General features: G+C 41.3%; 1 protein-coding gene across 1 annotated transcript in view; it reads left to right on the forward strand.

Moving 5' to 3' along the window:
• Nucleotides 1-9,565: 9,565 nt before the first annotated feature.
• LOC109915426 (zinc finger DHHC-type palmitoyltransferase 20) overlaps nt 9,566-19,236 on the forward strand; it is a 64,373-nt gene continuing 54,702 nt past the window's right edge. Inside the window, exons 1-2 of the mRNA XM_048597936.1 lie at nt 9,566-9,601; nt 18,566-18,755. Coding sequence (XP_048453893.1) covers nt 9,566-9,601; nt 18,566-18,755 — 226 coding nt within the window. The remainder of the gene's footprint in view (nt 9,602-18,565; nt 18,756-19,236) is intronic.

Raw genomic sequence — 19,236 nt, forward strand, 5'->3', positions numbered from 1 at the left:
TCCACTAAGAAAGCCATCAATAAACACAGAGATCGACCCCATATACCCTCCATTGCGAAGGAAAACAAGGAGTGAGGTAACCAGTTCAACGGACACCAATGTTTAAATGACAGGTGTGAAGACACAACAGCACTTCATCGGAGGCTGCACTGATGATGGTACTCAGCAGGGTAATGAAACATCTGCGGAACAACGAACCAGTTTGGCGAGCCAATAAACCAGAATGTCCACAACCTGAGCTACAAATCTACTGTAAAACCTTAGAAGCTTTACTTCTTGTTATCTACCACAGCACCAGTTTTTGTCATCTGTGAACTTACTAATTGTGCATCATGTCTAGATCATTAATGTACTCTACAAATAGCAAGGGAACCAGCATCAAACCCTGTGGGTTTGCCTCCAGTTATAAAAACACACTTTGACCATCATCCTCCTCTTTCTGTCACCTGAGCCAAATTTGGATCCGATTTGACAAATTGCCCTCAGCCCCTTGGGCACGTAAATTCTTAAACAGTCTGCCATGTTAGACTTTCTCTAAAGCCTTGCTGAAATGCATGTAGACTATGTCAACTGCACTACCCACGTCTACACATCTAGTGACCACCTCAAAGTTCAATCAAATTTGTTAGATATGATCTCCCACAGACTAAGCCATGCTGACTATCTAATCTAGGCCGCTCCATAAGGAGATTAATTCTGTCCTTTTAGAGTCTTCTAATAGTTTCACTACCCCAGACGTTAGACTCGCTGGCCTGTAGTTTCTTGATTTATCCTTACTATCTTTCTTGAATAATGATACCGCATTAGCTGTGCTATAGTCCTCTGGTACCTTTCTTATGTCCAGAAGATATTTTAAAATTTAATGTCAGTGTCCCCTGCAAGCTCCTCCCTTACCACACACCGTAATCTAGGACACTTCTCATCTCGGCCTGGCAATTTATCCACTTTTTCAAGCCAGCTGAAGCAACTAATACCACCTCTCTAATTTGTTCAAGTATATCGCAGTACCCCTCATGATTTCTATATCTACAATATCCTCTCTATAGTGAAAACAGAGACAAAGTGCTCATTTGAAACCTCAGTTATGTCTCCTGGCTTCTCACACTGATTGCCACTTTGAACTGTAATGGGTCCTATTCTTTCCCTGTTTATTCTCTTGCCCATAACATATTTGCACAGTACCTTTGGATTTTCCTTAATGTCACCTGCCTGTGTTTTTACACATCCCCTCTTTACCCCTAATTTATTTTCTAAGCAATCCTTTACATATTCAGTGCTCCTCTAAGGCATTCACAGTTTTGAATTCCCAATATCTGCCATAATCTTGCTTTCTTAATCCATTCTTGTATGTCCTTTTGATATCTAGTATTCTCTGGACTTGTTGATCCCACGATTAACCTTTTACTCTCATTATAAATCTTTTCTCTTCTCTGCGGATTTTCCTGTAAGCAGCTGCTCCCAGATTCTGTCTTAAATCGACCTTCTCCCAATTCAGAACCTTTATTTCTGTATCTATGTTCTTGTCCATAATTGCCTTAAATCTTTCTGAATTATGGTTGCTATTGCCAAAATGCTTCCCCCACTGACTCAAGAACCACTTGCTCGGCTTTGTTCCGTAAAATTAGGTCCAACACCACTCTCAAACTTGTAGGTCTTTGTGCTGGCATAAAAAACTCTGCTGGACAGATTTTGACAATTCCATTCCCTTTAAGCCTTTCACACTTTATCTATCCCAGTTTGTATTTTGGAAGTTGAAATCCCCTACTTTTAATTACCCTTTGTTTTTAGACTTCTGAGATCTGCCTACATATGTTTTTCTGTGTCTCACTGACAGTTTGGTATATAGTGTACCGCCAACAAAGTGACTGCCCTGTTTTAGTTTTTAAGTTCTACCCATATGGCCTCATTTGAGGAAACTTCTAAGATATCATCCATCCTTACTGCAGTAATTGACTCTTTGATCAATATTGCAACACTGCTTTACATTCTGCCCCACTACCTCCACTGTTTTGCCTGAAGATTCTAAACTCTAGAATATTGAGCTGCCAGTCCTGTCCCTCCCTCAACCATGTTTCTGTGAAAGCAATAATGTCATATCCCTGTGTGTTGATCAGCATCCTCCAGTCATCTGCCTTACTCGCAAGATGCCTTGCATTTAAATAAATGCCAGCCAGCCTCATCAAGCTCCCTTGTGCCTTAACTTGACTATTGTCAGCCTTCTAGACTGATTTTGGTTGATCTCTTATACTTGTGTGTGCATCATCTGCTACTGTAGCTCTACTTTACAATCCATCCTTCCATCAACCAAACCCCCTGCAAGGACATTGATCTCATTCCAGTTCAGGTACAAGCTATCGTAATTGTACAGGTCCCACCTTCCTCAGAAACCGACTTAGTGACCAAGGCGTCTAAAGCCCTACCTCCTGCTCCAAATCTTCAGTTGTGCCATCACCCATCCTATTTGTCTATTCCTATACTTACTAGTATGACACAGGAGTAAAACAGAAAATCCAAACCTTTGAGATCTTGCTTTCAGTTTATTACCTAGCTTCCTAAGCTCTTGTTGCAAGGCCTCATTCCTCTTTCTACCAATGATATTGGTCCCAGTGTAAACTATGATCTCTGACTGTTCACCCTGTTCCTTCAGAATGTCTAGCTGTTCACTGACATTCTTTACCATGACCCTAGGAAAGCAGCGTTCCATTCTGGAATCACATCGTATCTGCAGGTGCAGAAATGCCTATCTGGACCCCCCCAACAATGGAGCCTGTTATCACTACTGTTCCCCATCTGGTCTCTCAGTCCTCGTCGTCTCTCCGCCCCCCGCCCCCCACCCCCCAAGGGTACCATCTACCAACACAGTCTGTTCTTGGCTGCGATGCACGCCGGCTTTCCTGACTACCTGCTTGCCTCCCTCCTCTTAACTAGTTTGACTTCACTTTCTTAAACTGCACGGTCACCACATCAAAAAGTGTGCTCTCCACATAACTCTCAGCCTTGTGGACCCACTGCAGTGCCTCCAGCTGACATTTAAGCTCCCAAGCCCAATGTTCAAACTGAACAAATCAGTGGCACTTCCTGCAGATGTGCTTGTGCATACTGCTAAGAGCATCCAAGATTTTTCCAGTACTGTGGGCAGACAATACATGGAATCAGTATGTAATGTTATATTGCCTTAAGAGGAATATCAAGACAATGGAAAGTGTGTAAGATATTCACTAGAGCAAATCTGAGGGAAAAGAAGCTGCAATTCTGAATCAGGATTAAAAAAACTGAGCATCAGCTATGATAGAGAAGTTCAGGATTGAAGCATGGTGATGAGTAAATTAGGGGAAAACCAATAGGTTGCTGAAAAGAGGTCTGAGGTGATCCCTCCATTTCCCCTCCCCAAAATTATGAAAGGGTAATCTAAAAAAATGTTATTTTTAGTCAGCGCTATGAAGAAATTGAATATACAACCAGAAAGTGTGGTAGCCTCTTAATTGTCTAAAATCAATGCAATACAAAGCTCATTGCATTTCAATAGAATGACACTGGTGGCACTTGCACTACTCCTGAAGCACAAAATATCATCCCTGAACTGTGCTCAAAACCAAATGCTGCACTCCAAATTAAGTCTGATGAGGTTCTGCACAACTGAAGGATGAGTTTTCCCTGTTGCATTTGAATTCCAATGCTTTCAAATAAAGATCAATGTTACGCGAATCTTTGTTTGACTATTTTTAGTATCTGTGCAGTAACTCCTGTTGATTTGTGTCAGTGGTTCTGTTGCTAACTGAGCACTTACTGCAAAATTGAAAAATACAACCTCTTGTCTCATGACGTCATGCATTAAGATCCATTCGACTTCCTGAAAAGGGGTTGAGCTTTTGAACTGGGTTATTTCAGACCCAGTTAATGAACTATGATAAGGTAAAACTAACTCGGTAGCTTTGTTATAGAATTCCATGTAATACCACACAGAATTATAGAAAGCTTAACATAATGTAAGTAAACTTTTGATTTACTTCCAGTTTTGTTTCATTCCTGTTTACAATTTCTTCTGCTATCACATCTGCTTAACTGAGCAGATGGGAGGGGAGTGCTTTCCAAGATTCTGCTGCTTCTGAATCATCTGTTAATTTGTGCACAAAATTGGTTCTTGGTGACTCATGATTCTTCTCCAGTGAGGATCCATCTGTCCTTGCAAGCAATTCTTGGTGCTTTTGAAGTTAGGAAGCTGTCAAAGGAGAGGTGGCATTGAAATTCATATCCTAATTGTAGCGTATTTTTCTAAAACACATTTTGTTACACTCCAGTATCTTAAGATCAGAATAGTAGTATTGAATTATTTGGCAAAAGTTTATATGATTAAGCAGTGAACTACAAGAAAATTGCAGTGAAGTGTATATTAACAATTATTTTGAATACGCCATATTTAATCTTGCTTTATATAATTTAATCTTGTGTCTATAATGCTGCATCTCTGTCCTGCATTTCTAGTAATTTCTAATTGAAAATAAATAAAATTTGGCCTAAAATGTAGGCATTGCAAAAAAAAAACCAAAATTTGTTATTTTTATAGTTGTATCTGGAGTCTTGTAAAATTGTAAAAATATGAAAATTTTTTTTAGTGCTCATTGCAGTAATGATCACATTGATGGAAGCTGGGTACCATGGCATGTGTTTGTCAAAGCCTGTGAGGAGGTAATCAGAGATTATTACGATGAGCTGACAGAATCAAAGTGGAGGACAGTGTAATAGAAAACCAGCGTAAAGAGGGAGAAAAGGGCACTATTTTAAAGTACAAGTTAAATTTTGGCATTTGCTGAGTAAAGAAAAGGGTTAGAAGTAAGGGTGGCAAGAAAGGAAAGTGAAACATATTTATATCTTAAGTTAGATTATACTGACAACCCCTTGTTCAGACTTGCCATGATATCCATTAATCCATTTTGTCCAATGATAAATAAAGATCTTTTTTCCCACAAAACAATTTGCTGCAAAGAGAGTGAGCACTTGATTTGATGCTTTAGCTTTATCGTAGGTCGCAGGCTGAATAAATGTGCGTTTGCGTGGTGTAATGTACACATTAGGGAGCCCTGAAGATGGGAAAGCAACCATGATAATGGTCTTGATTTTATGTTGTGGTGATAATGATTACAGATTTTCCCATAATTTGAACTGTGAAATGGACAGCAGCTTCTGGCCTTACATATATGCAGTTAACACAGTTTCGAGAAAGATTCGAGAAGTTGCTGTCAGTAATTTCCTGCTCCTCCACGGTGTGCTGTTGAAGTTTCCATGTCAGACTTCTGAGATTACCTTTACTGATGTGAACTTCCAGTTCTATGCTGTTAGTCACACTGAAAATCCTTGAAAATGTTAGCCTTTTTAAATTAAACTTGACTAAGTTTCTAATGGAGTCAAAATCATTGTTAAGCAATCTTTCCATGCTGAAAGTACATAAATTTTGGATTGTTAAGTTTCACTCATGATTAAAACAAATTTTATATGTTTTTGAAAGTTTGATATTTCATCTGTCTTAAAGCTTAGGACACGCACATAATTTTATTCCAGCATTCAATGTAAAATTATTAAATTGTTTGGAAGATCAGTTATTTCCTGGTTTACTGTCTGTTAGAATTATTCAATATGATTAGCTGCTTGGCCTACTTGATATCACTGCTAGACATCTGAAGCAGGAAATCCATGCCACAGAGGACTTTGTGGGCAGCTTTCTTTGAGGTCAGTGGCAAGTACCTTTGCTTCGCCATTGACTGAAATCTGAACCACTGTGACCAAGGTAATCTACAAAGAAAATTATAGACAAAGCAGTGATAGTGGTAAGGATGCATGAAAAGGGGATGAAGAGATAGAGTTAAAATACTATTTGCTGATATTTTTTCATATTATATGGTAATATGCCTGTTGATGTTCACAAAGCATCTGTGATGAAATGATATTCCAGTGCTCTTTAGTTGACCTCCCATCTTTTGTTTTCTAAAATCTTCATTGGCCTGGAATTTCATTCACAAGATGGATTGCAGAAGTTTGAAAAGTTTTCTCCTCTCGATATCAGTGATGTTGCTGGATCCTTAGAGAAGTGCAGCAAAAGCCAAGCCGTTGGACGCTGGATTGCCTAACTGTACAGGAAAGGAGAAAGAAGAGTGAAAGAGCACTACTGATAACAGATTCTTCAGGGCCACAGACATATGGTTCTTCAGCTATCAGTGTGACTCCAGGATGGCTTGTTTCCTCTCTGGAGCTAGGATCAGGGATGTCATGGAATGGCTGCAGGACATTCTTCTGGGAGAGGGTGAACAACCAGAGGTCGTGGCTGAGAAAAGATATGATAGGGAAAAGAGCAGGAGGAAGTGACATTTCAACTAAAGAGAGAGTTGCAACATTACGGAGGATGTTTTGATGGGTTCAAGGACTGAATCGATTTGGCTAGAGCTAAGGATCAAGGTGGATGCAATTACAATATATTGCTTGAAGTCAGAAGTCACATGAAACCAAGTCACAGTCCAACAGATTTATTTGAAATCACAAGCTTTTGGAGTGTAGCCGCCTCATCAGGTGAATGGGCTACACTCTGAAAACTTGTGATTTCTAATAAACCTGTTGAACTATAACCTGGTGTCATGTGCCTTCTGATGTTGCCCACCCCAGACCGACACTGGCATCTCCACCTCATGGCTAATATATTGCTTGAAGTAGTGCATTGGTACTAATGTTACATGTGGGAAAGGGTTGTGGTCTTGCAATTAGAATTTAGGGAAAATTAGTTCGCACTATTTCTGCAGCAGTAATCTCTTGATTATTCCCAATGTTACATGCAAGTGAGTACAGAAATACGAAAAACAAGATGGGTAAATGTCTGGCTGGAAAGATGGTACAGGAGGGAGTACTTTAGATTCCTGGAACACTGAGACTTGTTCTCGGGGAAATGGCAACTGTACCAGCCAAACAAGTCGCATCAGGACTGAGATAACAAGGTGTAGAGCTGGATGAACACAGCAGGCCAGGCAGCATCAGAGGAGCAGGAAAGCTGACATTTCAGGTCTGGACCCTTCTTCAGAAAAATGACTAAGTTGTTTGTGTGTTTTCTCAGTGCTGTTGGGAAGAGTTTAAACTAACTCATCTAGGAGAGATTGCTAAAAAGTAATACCAGGATGCATAAAATGCTGAAAGAAATAGAGAATAGTAAGTTAATAGGTGGAGTCAGAGTAAGTGAGAGAGTAATGAAGTCTAAACTCAGCATTATTGTGTGTATATGAATGCACAGAGTATAGCTAATAGGATTAGGGAGTTCTAGGCGCAGATTACTTTGGCATATCTGGGTTAGGGTTAATAAGACCACAAAAGATAGGAAAGGGAAAACAGCAGAAGGGAATAGCATATTGACTAAGGAGGACTTTGCGGTATTACAGAGGATGGTTCGATGCGTGCAAGGACTGAATTGATTTGGCTAGAGCTAATGAACAAGAAGGGTGCAATTGATTTAACCTAATATGGATTTGATTTAACTTAATATAAAGTACTGTCCAAGGCTCAGTTTAAAGAAGTAAACCATAGCAGGAGAGCTCAAAGTCCTGGTTCGCTCCTCTTACTCCATATGGCAGACTGGGGACAGTTCCAGCCGGCCGGGTCAGCATGTGTGCAGGAAGTGTCTCCAGCTACAGCTCCTGGAAGCTCAAGTTTCAGAGCTGGAGCAGCAGCTGGGGACACTGTGGCGCATCCATGAGGCAGAGAGCGCCATGGATAGCACATATAAAGAGGTGGTCTCACTGCAGGCGGGAAGGGAATGGGTGATGACCACACAGAGCAAGAGAGTTAGGCAGGTAGTGCAGTAATCTCCTGTGGCCATTCCCCTGCGAAACAGATATGCCATTTTGGATACTGTTGAGGGGGAATGACCTCTTGGGGGAAAACAGCAGAAGCCAAACTGCTGCAGAGGGGAGGAGTAAAAAGTATGCCAGGACAATAGTCATAGGGGACTCTGTTGTTAGTGGAATAGACAGGCATTTCTGTGGCTGCAAACGAGACTCCAGGATCATATGTTGCCTCCCTGGTGCTAAGGTCAAGGATGTCTCAGAGCAGGTACAGGACATTCTGAATGGGAGGGTGAACAGTCAGCAGTCGTGGTACAGATCAGAACAAACGACATAGGTAAAAACAAAAGGATGAGGTCCTAAAGTTAGAATACAGGGAGCCAGGAAGAAAGTTAAGAAATCAGACCTCAAAGATAGTGATCTGAGGATTACTACCAGTGCCACGTGCTAGTCAGAAGAGAAATGACAGGATATACCAGAATTTTACGTGTTTGCAAAGGTGGTGTTAGGAGGAGGGTTTCAGATTCCTGGGGCATTGGGACCGGTTCTGGGGGAGGTGGAACTTGTACAAATTGGAAGAGTTACACCTGGGCAGGACTGGGACTGACTGGCTTACAAAGGAAATGAGAGAGTGTATCCGATCCAAGGAAAAAGCATACAGATTGGCCAAGAAAAATAAAAAATCTGAGGATTGGGAACAGTTTATAATTCAGCAAAGAAGGACCAAGAGATTGATTAAGAAGGTGAAAATAAAGTACAAAAGTAAGCTTGCAGAAAACAAAGACTGACGCTAAGAGTTTCTACGGGTACGTAAGGAGAAAGAGATTGGTAAAGACAAATGTAGTCCCCTACAGACAGAAACCAGGGAATGTATAATAGGGGACAAAGAAATGCCTGAGAAACTGAATACATATTTTGGTTCTGTCTTCACAGAAGAGGATACAAATCAGATACCAGAAATGTTGGAGGATACAAGATTTAGTGAGAGGGAAGAACAGAGGGAGATCAATATTAGTAGGGAAATGCTGCTAGGAAAATTGCTGGGATTGAAGGCCAATAAATCCCCAGGGCCTGATAATCAACATCCCAGAGTACTTAAGGAAATACCTCTAGAAATAGTGGATGCATTGGTGGTCATCTTCCAGGATTCTATAGACTCTGGAACAGTCTCTCTAGATTGGAGGGTGGCTAATCTCACTCCAATATTCAAAAAGATAAGTAAAGATAAAACAAGGATTTACAGACCAGTGAGCCTAACGTCGGTGATGGGGATAATTCTCGAATCCAATGCCAAGGATTTTATAGCAGAGCATTTAGAAAACAGTGGCAGGATCGGACAGAGTCAGCATGGATTTATGAAGGAGAAATCATGCTTGACAAATCTGTTGGAATTCTATGAAGATGTAACTAGTAGAGTTGACAGGGTGGAGCCAGTTGGTGTAATATATTTGGACTTTCAGAAAGCATTTGACCAAGTCTCTCCTAAGAGATTAATGTCCATGATTAAAGCAAATGGGATTGGGGAAAGTGTATTGAGATGGATAGGAAACTATTTGGTGGAGAGGAAACAGAGTAGCAATTAATGGGTCCTTTTCAAATTGGCAGGCAGTAACAAGTTGGGTGCCACAATGATTGGTGCTCGGACCCCAGCTATTCACAATGTATGTTGATGATTTGGATGAAGGAACAAAATGTAACCTCCAAGTTTGTAGATGATACCAAGTTGGGTGGGAGGGTGAACTGTGACGAAGATGCAGCGATCCTTCAGCGTGATGTCAACAGGTCAGGTGAGTGGGCAAATCAATGGCAGATGCAGTAGAAATTATGTGAGGTTATTCACTTTGGAAGCAAAAATAAGAAGGCCAATTATTACTTGAGTGGCTGTAATTGGGTGAGGGGAGTGTGCAATGGGACCGGGGCATTCATGTGCACTGGTCACTGAAGGTAAACATACAGGTGCAGCAGGCGGTAAAGAAGGCAAATGGTATGTTGGCCTTCATTGCCAGAGGTTTTGAGTACAGGAGCAGGGATATGTTGTTGCAGTTGTACAGGGCCTTGGTGAAACCACACCTGGAACATTGTGTGCAATTTTGGTATCCTTTTCTGAAGAATGATGCCCTTGCTCTCTAAAGAGTACAGCAAAGGTTTGCCAGGCTGATTCCGAGGATGGCAGGTCTGACGTATGAGAGATTGACTAGGTTGGGATTGTTTACGCTAAAGGTCAGATGAATGAGGGGGAATCTCATAGAGACTTATAAAATTCTAACAGGATTGGACAGGGTAGATGCAGGGAGGATGTTCCTGATGGTGGGTGTGTCCAGAATGAGGGGTCACAGTATGAGTTTTTGGGGTAGACCGTTAAGGAAGGAGATGAGACATTTCTTCATTCAAAGAGTAGTGAGCCTGTGGAATTCATTACCGCAGGAAGCAGTTGATACCAAAACATTGAATGTATTCAAGAGGCAATTAGATATAGTACTTGGGGGCGAATGGGATCAAAGGTTATGGGGAGGAAGCAGGATTAGGCTATTGAGTTGGACGATCAGCCACGATCGTGAAGAATGGCAAAGCAAGCTTGAAGGGCCAAATGGCCGTCTCCTGTCTTCTATGTTTCTATGTTAATTGTATTGCATGAAGTAGTCTGCAGATCACCAGCCTATTGGAGGGATATAGAGGAATAAATCTGCAAGGAAATAAGAGAAGTGTAAATATCGTAATTATAATGGAGGCTTCCATTATGCTGATATTGATTGGGTTTGTTTAGTGTAAAAGGCAACAAGAAACAGACATTCCTTGATTGTGTTCAGGAGGCTTTCCTACAACAGTACGTGTCCATTCCAACAAGAAAAGAGGCACTGCTAGACTTGGTTCTTGGAAATGAACTGACCAAGTAGATCAAATAACAGTGTGGAAAAGAGATACCTTATATGAAAAGAATCAGGATGACAGTGGACAATTACATTAGTCAAATAATCCACTAGCAGAGAGTAGGCATCAATGGGGCAAAACAGAGCTGGGCTAGATAGACTGGAATCTAAGTTTGGTGTGAAAAACAGCTGGACAATGGGCCACCTTCAAAGAGGAGATGGGACATGGAGTCATATAGCACGGAACAGGCCCAACTTGTCCATGCCAGCCAGGTTTCCTGAACTGAACCAGTCCCATTTGCCTGCATTTGGACCATGTCCCTCTAAACCTTTCCTATCCATGTACCTATCCAAATGTCTTTCAGATATTATAATGGTACTTGCCTCTACCACAATCTCTGGCAGCTCGTTCCGTATACATACCACCCTCTGTGTGGAAATATTTGCCTGTCAGGTCCCTTTTAAATTTCTCCCCTCTCACCTTATGCCTTCTAGATTTAGACTCCCCCACCCTGGAGAAAAGACCTTGGCTATTCATCTTAGCTATGGGCTTCATGTCAGGTGCAATCAAGGCATATCCCCTCTAAAAGGAAAAACAGGACAAACTCCGAACTTCCTGAATTGAAAATGAGCTAGAAATTAAGCTAAAGAAGAAAAGTATGCTTAAGGCAGATGTCAGGTAGTGAATACAATTGGGAACCAAGCTGAATGCAGAATAGAATCCCTAGACTGTGGAAACAGCCCTTCAGCCCAACAAGTCCACACTGAACCTCAGATCATCCCATCCAGACCCATCCCCCTATAACCCACCTAATCTACACCTCCCTGAACACTACAGGCAATTTAGCATGGCCAATCAACCTAACCTGCACATCTTTGGACTGTGGGAGGAAACCGGAGCACCCGGAGGAAACCCACGCAGACACGGGGAGCATGTGCACACTCCACACAGACGGTCGCCCGAGGCTGGAATCGAACCCGGGTCCCTGGCACTATGAGGCAGCAGTGCTAACCACTGTGCCATGCCGCCGAAAGTTCAGAAGGGGGAGGATGATAAAAGCAAATACAAGGAGCAGAGTAGGGGAGGAGGGAATCATGATAAAAGACTGTCAGCTAACATTAAAAAGAAATCTTAGTCTTCTATAGGCACATCAATAGTAAAACGATGGTAAAAGGAGTAGAGATAATTAGGGACCAAAAAGAAGATTTAGCATGGAAGCAAGAGGTAGGGCTGATGTGTTAACTGAATAGTTTACATTTGTCTTTACCTATGATGCAGATGATGTCCAGGCCATGATAACCAAGGAGAAAACTCAGTCACTAGAATAGTTTAGAATTGATAAGGAGGAGGTATCGGAAAAGCTGTTGGTATTTAAAGTTGTTAAGACAGTGGGACTGGATGAGAAGGAAGAAAGTAAAAGTTGGAGAGGCCTTGGAAATTGTCTTTCAATTTCCCCTGGATTTGAGGGTGTAGTGCTGGAGTAGTACAAACATTGTCGTTGACCAAAATCATTTGTAAAGATTGGCACAATTACAGGTCAGTCACTTTAAATTAATAGTCACATGAATTGAGGGACCTAATAATATTATCATTGGACTATTAATCCAGTAATCCCAGTAATGATCTGGGGATATGGGTTTGCATCCCACCATGGTAGATGGTGGAATTTGTATTCAATTAAAAATCTGGAATTAAGAGTCAAACAATGTCCATGAAATTGATGTGGAGTGTCAGGAAAAACCCATCTCATCCCCGCCTCCTTGACCTGTCCATCTTTTCTCCCATCTATCCGCTTCTCCCATCTCACTGACCAACAGCCACTTCCTACCGACTAGCCTCGTCCCTGCCTCCTTGACCTGTCTGTCTTCCCTCCCACCTACCCGTCCCTCCTTCCTCACTGACCAATCCCCATCCCAAATCCCTACCTACACTCACCTCTACTGGCTTCATCCCCGCCTCCTTGACCTCACCGTCTTCTCTCCACCTATTTGCTCCTCTATCCACCTTCTATCATCGCCTCCCCCTCTCTCTATTTATTTCAGAGCCCCCTTCCCCTCCCCCATTTCTGAAGAAGGGTCTAGACCCGAAATGTCAGCTTTCCTGCTCCTCTGATGCTGCCTGGCCTGCTGTGCTCATCCAGCTCTACACCTTGTCATCTCATTCACTAATGTCTTTTAAGGAAGGAAACTGCTATTCTTGTCTAGTTGGGCCTCCATGTGGTTCCAGACCTGTGGCAATTAGGGATGGGTAATAAATGTTGTCCTAGCCAGTGAATGAATACATCTACATTCCATGAATGAAGAAGAAAATGTGGGTTGATTCAGAAGAGTCAACAAATTGAGGCAAATTAATGTATAACTAACTTGCTGGAGGATTTTGAAGAGACAACAGTTGATGAGCTGTTGATGGTGTGTATGTGGACTTCCAAACAATCCATACAATGCCATACTGTTTTTTAAAAAAAAGTTGTGAAATGGAATAAAAAGGACAGTAGCAACACAGAAACAAAGTTGGCTGATAGATAAATGGGGAGTGATAATTCATGGGTATTTGTCAGGCTGGAAGAATGTTTGTAGTGCAATTTCCCTGGGGCCATAATTGGCTTTGCTTTTCCTGATATGTGTAAATGATCCAGATCTTGAGTGCAGGGATAAGTTTCAAAGTTTATGATGATACAAACTTGGGAGAAGTGAAAACTGAGAGGCAGTGTATGTAAAACTTCAGAAGGACTTTGACATGTTCATGGCATCCAGAATATGTAAATTCCAAGTATGTGCTCTCTTGAGCAACTGTTGCGGTCTGCTAGTGTGTTTTGATTCATTTGAAACTGGACGAGATTCAGATAAAATTTAGAAGTGAAATTCCACATAGTTTTTTTTTATAATTTTTCATGGGATGCAGGAATCACCACCCAGGCCAGAATTTGTTGCTCATCCCTAGTTGTCCTTGAGCTGGATGATTTGAGAGCAGTTCAGAGGGCAGATAAGAGTCCATCACGTTGCGTGGATCCGGATCAGACCAGACAGAGATGGCAGATTTCCTTCCGTAAAGAATGTCAGTGAACCAGAAATAAAAACAAAACTCTGAAGTAGTTGAGCAAGTCCAGCAGTGTATGTGGAGAGAGAAACAGTATTAACATTTTGAACCCTATCTTTGGAACACTCCTGTATGAACAGTATTTTGCATTTATTTCTGTGAACCAGATGTGTGCTTACAATAATATAGGATGAAAACTATATTCCTTCAGCTGCTGTGGCAGCATTTGAATCCATACCTCAAAGTATTAGTCTGGGCGTCTAGATTACTAGTCAACTGACATCACCACTGCCGGTGTCTTCCCATTCGATGAAACTGTAAATATAAAATGCTACGGGTTGTCTGTGATCATGAAAGGTACTAGAGAAATGCAAGTCATTCTTTTCAGGAAATATTGACTGGGTTATGAAACTGAATTTTTAAATTGCTTTATTCCCTTTCCCTTTTTATGAATTGATGGGAAGGATTTTTAACATGTAGCTGATTTAATAGATATGGTTATTAATTTTGTGTTTCTTGATTACACTACCCTGCTGAGTGACACCTCTATATTGAAGTGTTTTTATGTTTGAGTTCTTCAGCAAGAACAAATTGTGGCTGTGTCTCACATTTATTCAGTGAGCTGCAGTTGACTTCTGTTCAGTGTATTGAGTGTTCTTTGCTGGAACTCTGAGCATTTAAGAATAATGTGATTACAACAGGAAAACTTTCTTGGGAACCTAGTGTTAAGCCAATTCTGTACATCAATTTTTTAGAAAGGGACCGCTCTGAAAATGATTGTGAATTGATGGATCCAATGGGGTGGGGGGGTTTTGGGGGTGGAAGAAAATGTGCTGCTAATATTGACTTTACGGAAAATTAAAATGGAACACTTCCTCAAATCGAGCCATCCATTAGATTGAAAAGAATGCATATTTATGTCCTAAAAGGCAGGATGCTTTGTTAACTTGTTTCAGACTGTCAGTGCACATAAGGCTAAGTTTTTAAATCAGTCTTGTTTTCTAGACCTTGAGAAACTGACAGCAAAATGGAGGCAGAATTGCTGCCTCCCGAAGATAAGTGCTTTTAATGGCAGAAGTGTTCTTGGTTTCTCAAGCACATCTTTGGCCTTCCTTTTGCCCAGCATCACCTCTCTCTGGTCCCTGCCACAATGGGAGTTCCATGACTCCTATCCTGACCTGAACATGGGGTTTCCAAACTGAAGTCTGTTCCGCGATGAAGGTAGATAAATCATCCTGACTGGAAGGACTACACCTCAGCGTTCTGAAGGAGATAGCCGAGGAGATTGTGGAGTCATGGGTGGTGATCTTTTAGGCGTCACTGGGGCCAGGGGCAGTTCTGGAGAACTGAAAAATGGCTAGTGCCACAGCCTTGTTTGAGAAAGAAGGGAGGCAGAAGATGGGAATTTGTAATTCAGTTAGCCTGACCTCGATCATTGGTAAGAGTTTAAAACCCATTTACTAAAGACTAGGTTGTGGAGTATTTGGAAGTATACAGTAAGTTAGGACTGAGTCAGTGCAACTTCGTCAAAAGGAGGTCATGCCTGATGCACCTGTTAGAATTTTTTGAGGAGATAATGAGCAAGTTAGACAAAGGAGAGTCAGTGGATGTGATGTATTTGGATTTTGAGAAGGCCTTTGTCACTTGCTGCAGAAAACGCTGCTAAATGAGATAAGAAGCCATGGTGTTAAGGGCATTAATAGAGGAATTGCTGACTAGCAGAAGGTAGAATGGGGATAAAGGGGTCTATCTCAGAGTGGCTAGCCGGTAACTAGTGGAGTTCCGCAGGGGTCATTGTGGGACCACAACTATTCATGTTATACGTTAATAATCTGGGCAAAGGAGCTGAGGGTGTTGTTGGTAAGTTTGTAGATGACACAAAGATAGATCAAGGGACCGTTTAGTGTTGAGGAATCATGGGGAGTGCAGAAGGACCTGGACAGGCTAGGAGAGTGGACAAAGAAGTGCCAGATAGAATACAGTGTGGGAAAGTGTGAGGTAATGCACTTTGGAAGGAAGAATGGTAGTGTAGACTATTTTCTGAATGGGAGAAGGCTTCACAAATCTGAAGCACAAAGGAATTTAGGAGTTTTAGTTCATGATGCATGTTTAATGTGCAGGTTCACTTGGCATTTAAGAAGACATGCAATATTAGTATTCATTTTGAGAGTGCTGGAATACAAGAGCAGGGATGTAGTGCCGAGGCCGTATAAGGCTCTGGTCAGACCCCATTTGGAATATTGAACAGTTTTGGGTCCTGTATCTAACGAAAGATGTACTGGTTTACAAGAATGATCCCAGGGATGAATGACTTGCCATAACAGCAGTTGAGGACCCTGGGTCTGAACTGCATGGAGTTTAAAAGGATGAGTTAGGGGGATCTAATTAAAACTTACAGAATACAGAGAGATCTGGATAGAATGGCTGTACAGAAAATGTTTCCTGTGGAAGGAAAGACTAGAAACTAAGGGCACAGCCTCAGAATGAAGGGATACTCCTTTAAAACGTTTTTAAAAATTCATTTATGGAATGAGGGCATCGCTAAATAGGCCAGCATTTATTGCCCATCCCTAACTACACAGAGAGCAGTTTGAGTCAACTATATTGCTGTGGGCTTGAGGTCACATGTAGGCCAGACCAGGTAAGGATGGCAGTAATGAACCAAATAGGTTTTTCCCATCTTAGTTCCAGACTTTTTTATTGAATTCAAATTCCACCATCTGTGTGGCAGGATTGGAATCCAGATCCCCCAGGGCATGACCTGGGTCTCTGGATTAATAGTCCAGTGATAATACCACCAGGCCATCGCTGCCTTAAGATTTCATCAGTCACAGGTGGTGAATTAATTGCTGGAGAAGGCTGTGAAGACATAGAAACATAAAAGAAAGGAGGAGACCATTAAGCCCTTCGAGGCTACTCCACTATTCTTCACAATCATGGCTGATTGTCCAACTCAATAGCCTAATCCTGCTTTCTCTCCATAACCGTTGATCCCATTCACCCCAAGTTCTATATCTAGTCGCCTCTTGAATACATTTTGGCGTCAACTTTGGCATCAACTACTTCCTGTGGTAATGAATTCCACAGGCTCACCACTCTTTGAATGAAGAAATGTCTCCTCATCTCTGTCCTAACTCTCAAGGGTTGAGTTTATTTAAAGCAGCGATAGGTCGTTGATTAGGAAGATGCTCAAGGTTTATGGGGAGAAAGCAAGGGAATGGGGTTGAGAAACATCAGCTAATGATTGAACAGTGGAGCAGAACTGATAGGTTGAATGGCATAATTTTGCTCCTGTACCTTATAGTCTTATGATCAAGATTGACAAACCTGCAACTGAAACCCATCCCCTTTAGTAGAGATTGTTGGGAACCAAGTGTTTCATGTATCCTAGAATAGGTTTTCCAACCAAACTTTTCAAATTTCAGGAACTTGGCATAGCAAAATACATCACGTCCTTTCATTAAATGCGAACATCCATATCCCTGGTCTTGCCCCACATTTTTGCCCTCACTCCCTCCCTACCTTCCAATGAATCTTGGAACCTAGTTGTCTCCTCTTGAAATGAATGCAGACTAAATTTCATTTTAGTAATACAAGAGTTGGTGATGCCACTGAAATTTGTGTAAAATATGTACAAATTATAAAAACTGAATGGGTTTGCAATTTGCCATGTTTGCCGGCCTGATTTGTAAGCAGTTTTGCAATCCAAAAGTCATAAGTCCAAATCTGACCTTGGCAAACTTTGAAATTGAATTCAGTAATGTTGCATTTAGTGGACTAGCAGCAGAAAAATAATTTTGAAAGCTGCTGTGAAAACTACTGTGAAAATTATAAAAGTCCTTCTGGTCTGCTGTTTCAGGAAGGGTAATCTGCTATCCCCATCTTGTCCTGGCTGTGTGTCTCCTGCTGTGTATATTTATTACAAGGACTCCAGCATTTCAAAGAGTATTGAAATTAACACTGGGCTAATTAACATTATTAAAGACAGCCAAGGTTTGACAAGTGTAGTATTGCCCTGTCCTGACAGGGGGGGAAAAAAAATAACAAAAACTCAAAGTACAGGTAGACCTCGACTAAAACAAGACATTTGCTTCTTTTCCACCTTAATTATCTGTAATGGACACAATTTCCCTCTCCCACTAGCAGTACTTTGCAACACCTATCATTTGTTTTTTGCTGAAAACATTTGGGGATGTGAGTACACTAGGAATTGCAACGCCTGACTGTTGATTCATTGCCTGAAATTTGCTTTGAAAGTTCCTCAATTATTATTCATTGATAAATGAAAATGAATTTAACGTAAATGCAGTTTATGTTAGAACATTCCCAGTGTCCCTCTCATATAAAGACACATCTTTGAATGCTTTTGGGACAGGAGAAGAAACAATTGATGCCAAACAAGGGAGAAGGAAGGAAAGAAAGAGGAAGAGTTAAGGTTGAATAGAGAACCTTAGGAGACATTTGAAAGCAAGAAGAAGTGTTAAGTCAAAAGAGGACTTCAGAAAGACATGCCAGAGGACAAGGTGTAGTGGTTCAAAGGCAAACTTCCAATGAAGTAGTAAAAACAAAAGATCCAGTATTTTACTGGCTGAAGATAACAAGATTTGGGACCTCTGAAACAATGTATTTTGCTTGGAAAATTAAATATTGTACCTTTATAGGAAATAGTGACGACAAGCACCTTCAACTTCACACTATCAGATTAGCATGTCATGTGTTCTAGAACTGGGCAGGGAACTGGTGAGGTCTCCAAAGATTAGTCTGTGCGCATGGTCGTTCAAAGATATAACAATTTTATAGATGGAGATGTGATTGAACTTCAGCATAATTTAAAATGGGACTTGTAGTGGATCCTGAACGAGAATGTTGTGATGAATTTTAGAATTGAATGTAATATCACTCCACTTTTTTTGCAGTTTAGATTGATTAAAGCTGATAAGGAACAATATGATCGAGAAGAAAGACCAGAAGCACAGCAAGAAATTCTCAGAAGAGCTGCCAAGGATTTGCCTGTTTATACCAGAACAGCAAATGGAGGTAAAGTACAGTTCTAGATTTGAGGGAATAATAAAGCAAGTAGCAAGATGTAGACGAGGTAATGCTTTCTCGGAAAATTTCATCCTAAAGTCACGTTGAAACATAGAAAATAGGAGGAGAAGGCCCTTCAAACTTGCTCCGCCACTCCATGTGATCATGACTGATTATTCAACTCCGTATCCTGTTCCTGCTTTCTGTCCAGACTCTCTGATCCTTTTAACCCTAAGGACTATATCTGATTCCTTCTTGAAAATATTCAATGTTTTGGCCTCAACTGCTTTCTGTGGCAGTGAATGCCACAGGCTCACCACTCTGGGTGAAGAAATTTCTCCTCATCTTGGTCCTAACTGGCTATCCCACATCCTTAGACTGTAACCCCTGGTTCCGGACTCCCTGGTCTCTGTGTTAGTTTAATATATCTCTTTGCTTCCATGTTGATTTATTGTGTTTGTGCAATAGCTTTTAAAGCAGGCGTTATCCT

Source organism: Rhincodon typus, chromosome 6, assembly GCF_021869965.1.
Source record: "Rhincodon typus isolate 14 chromosome 6, sRhiTyp1.1, whole genome shotgun sequence".
In the NCBI taxonomy this organism is placed as follows: domain Eukaryota; kingdom Metazoa; phylum Chordata; class Chondrichthyes; order Orectolobiformes; family Rhincodontidae; genus Rhincodon; species Rhincodon typus.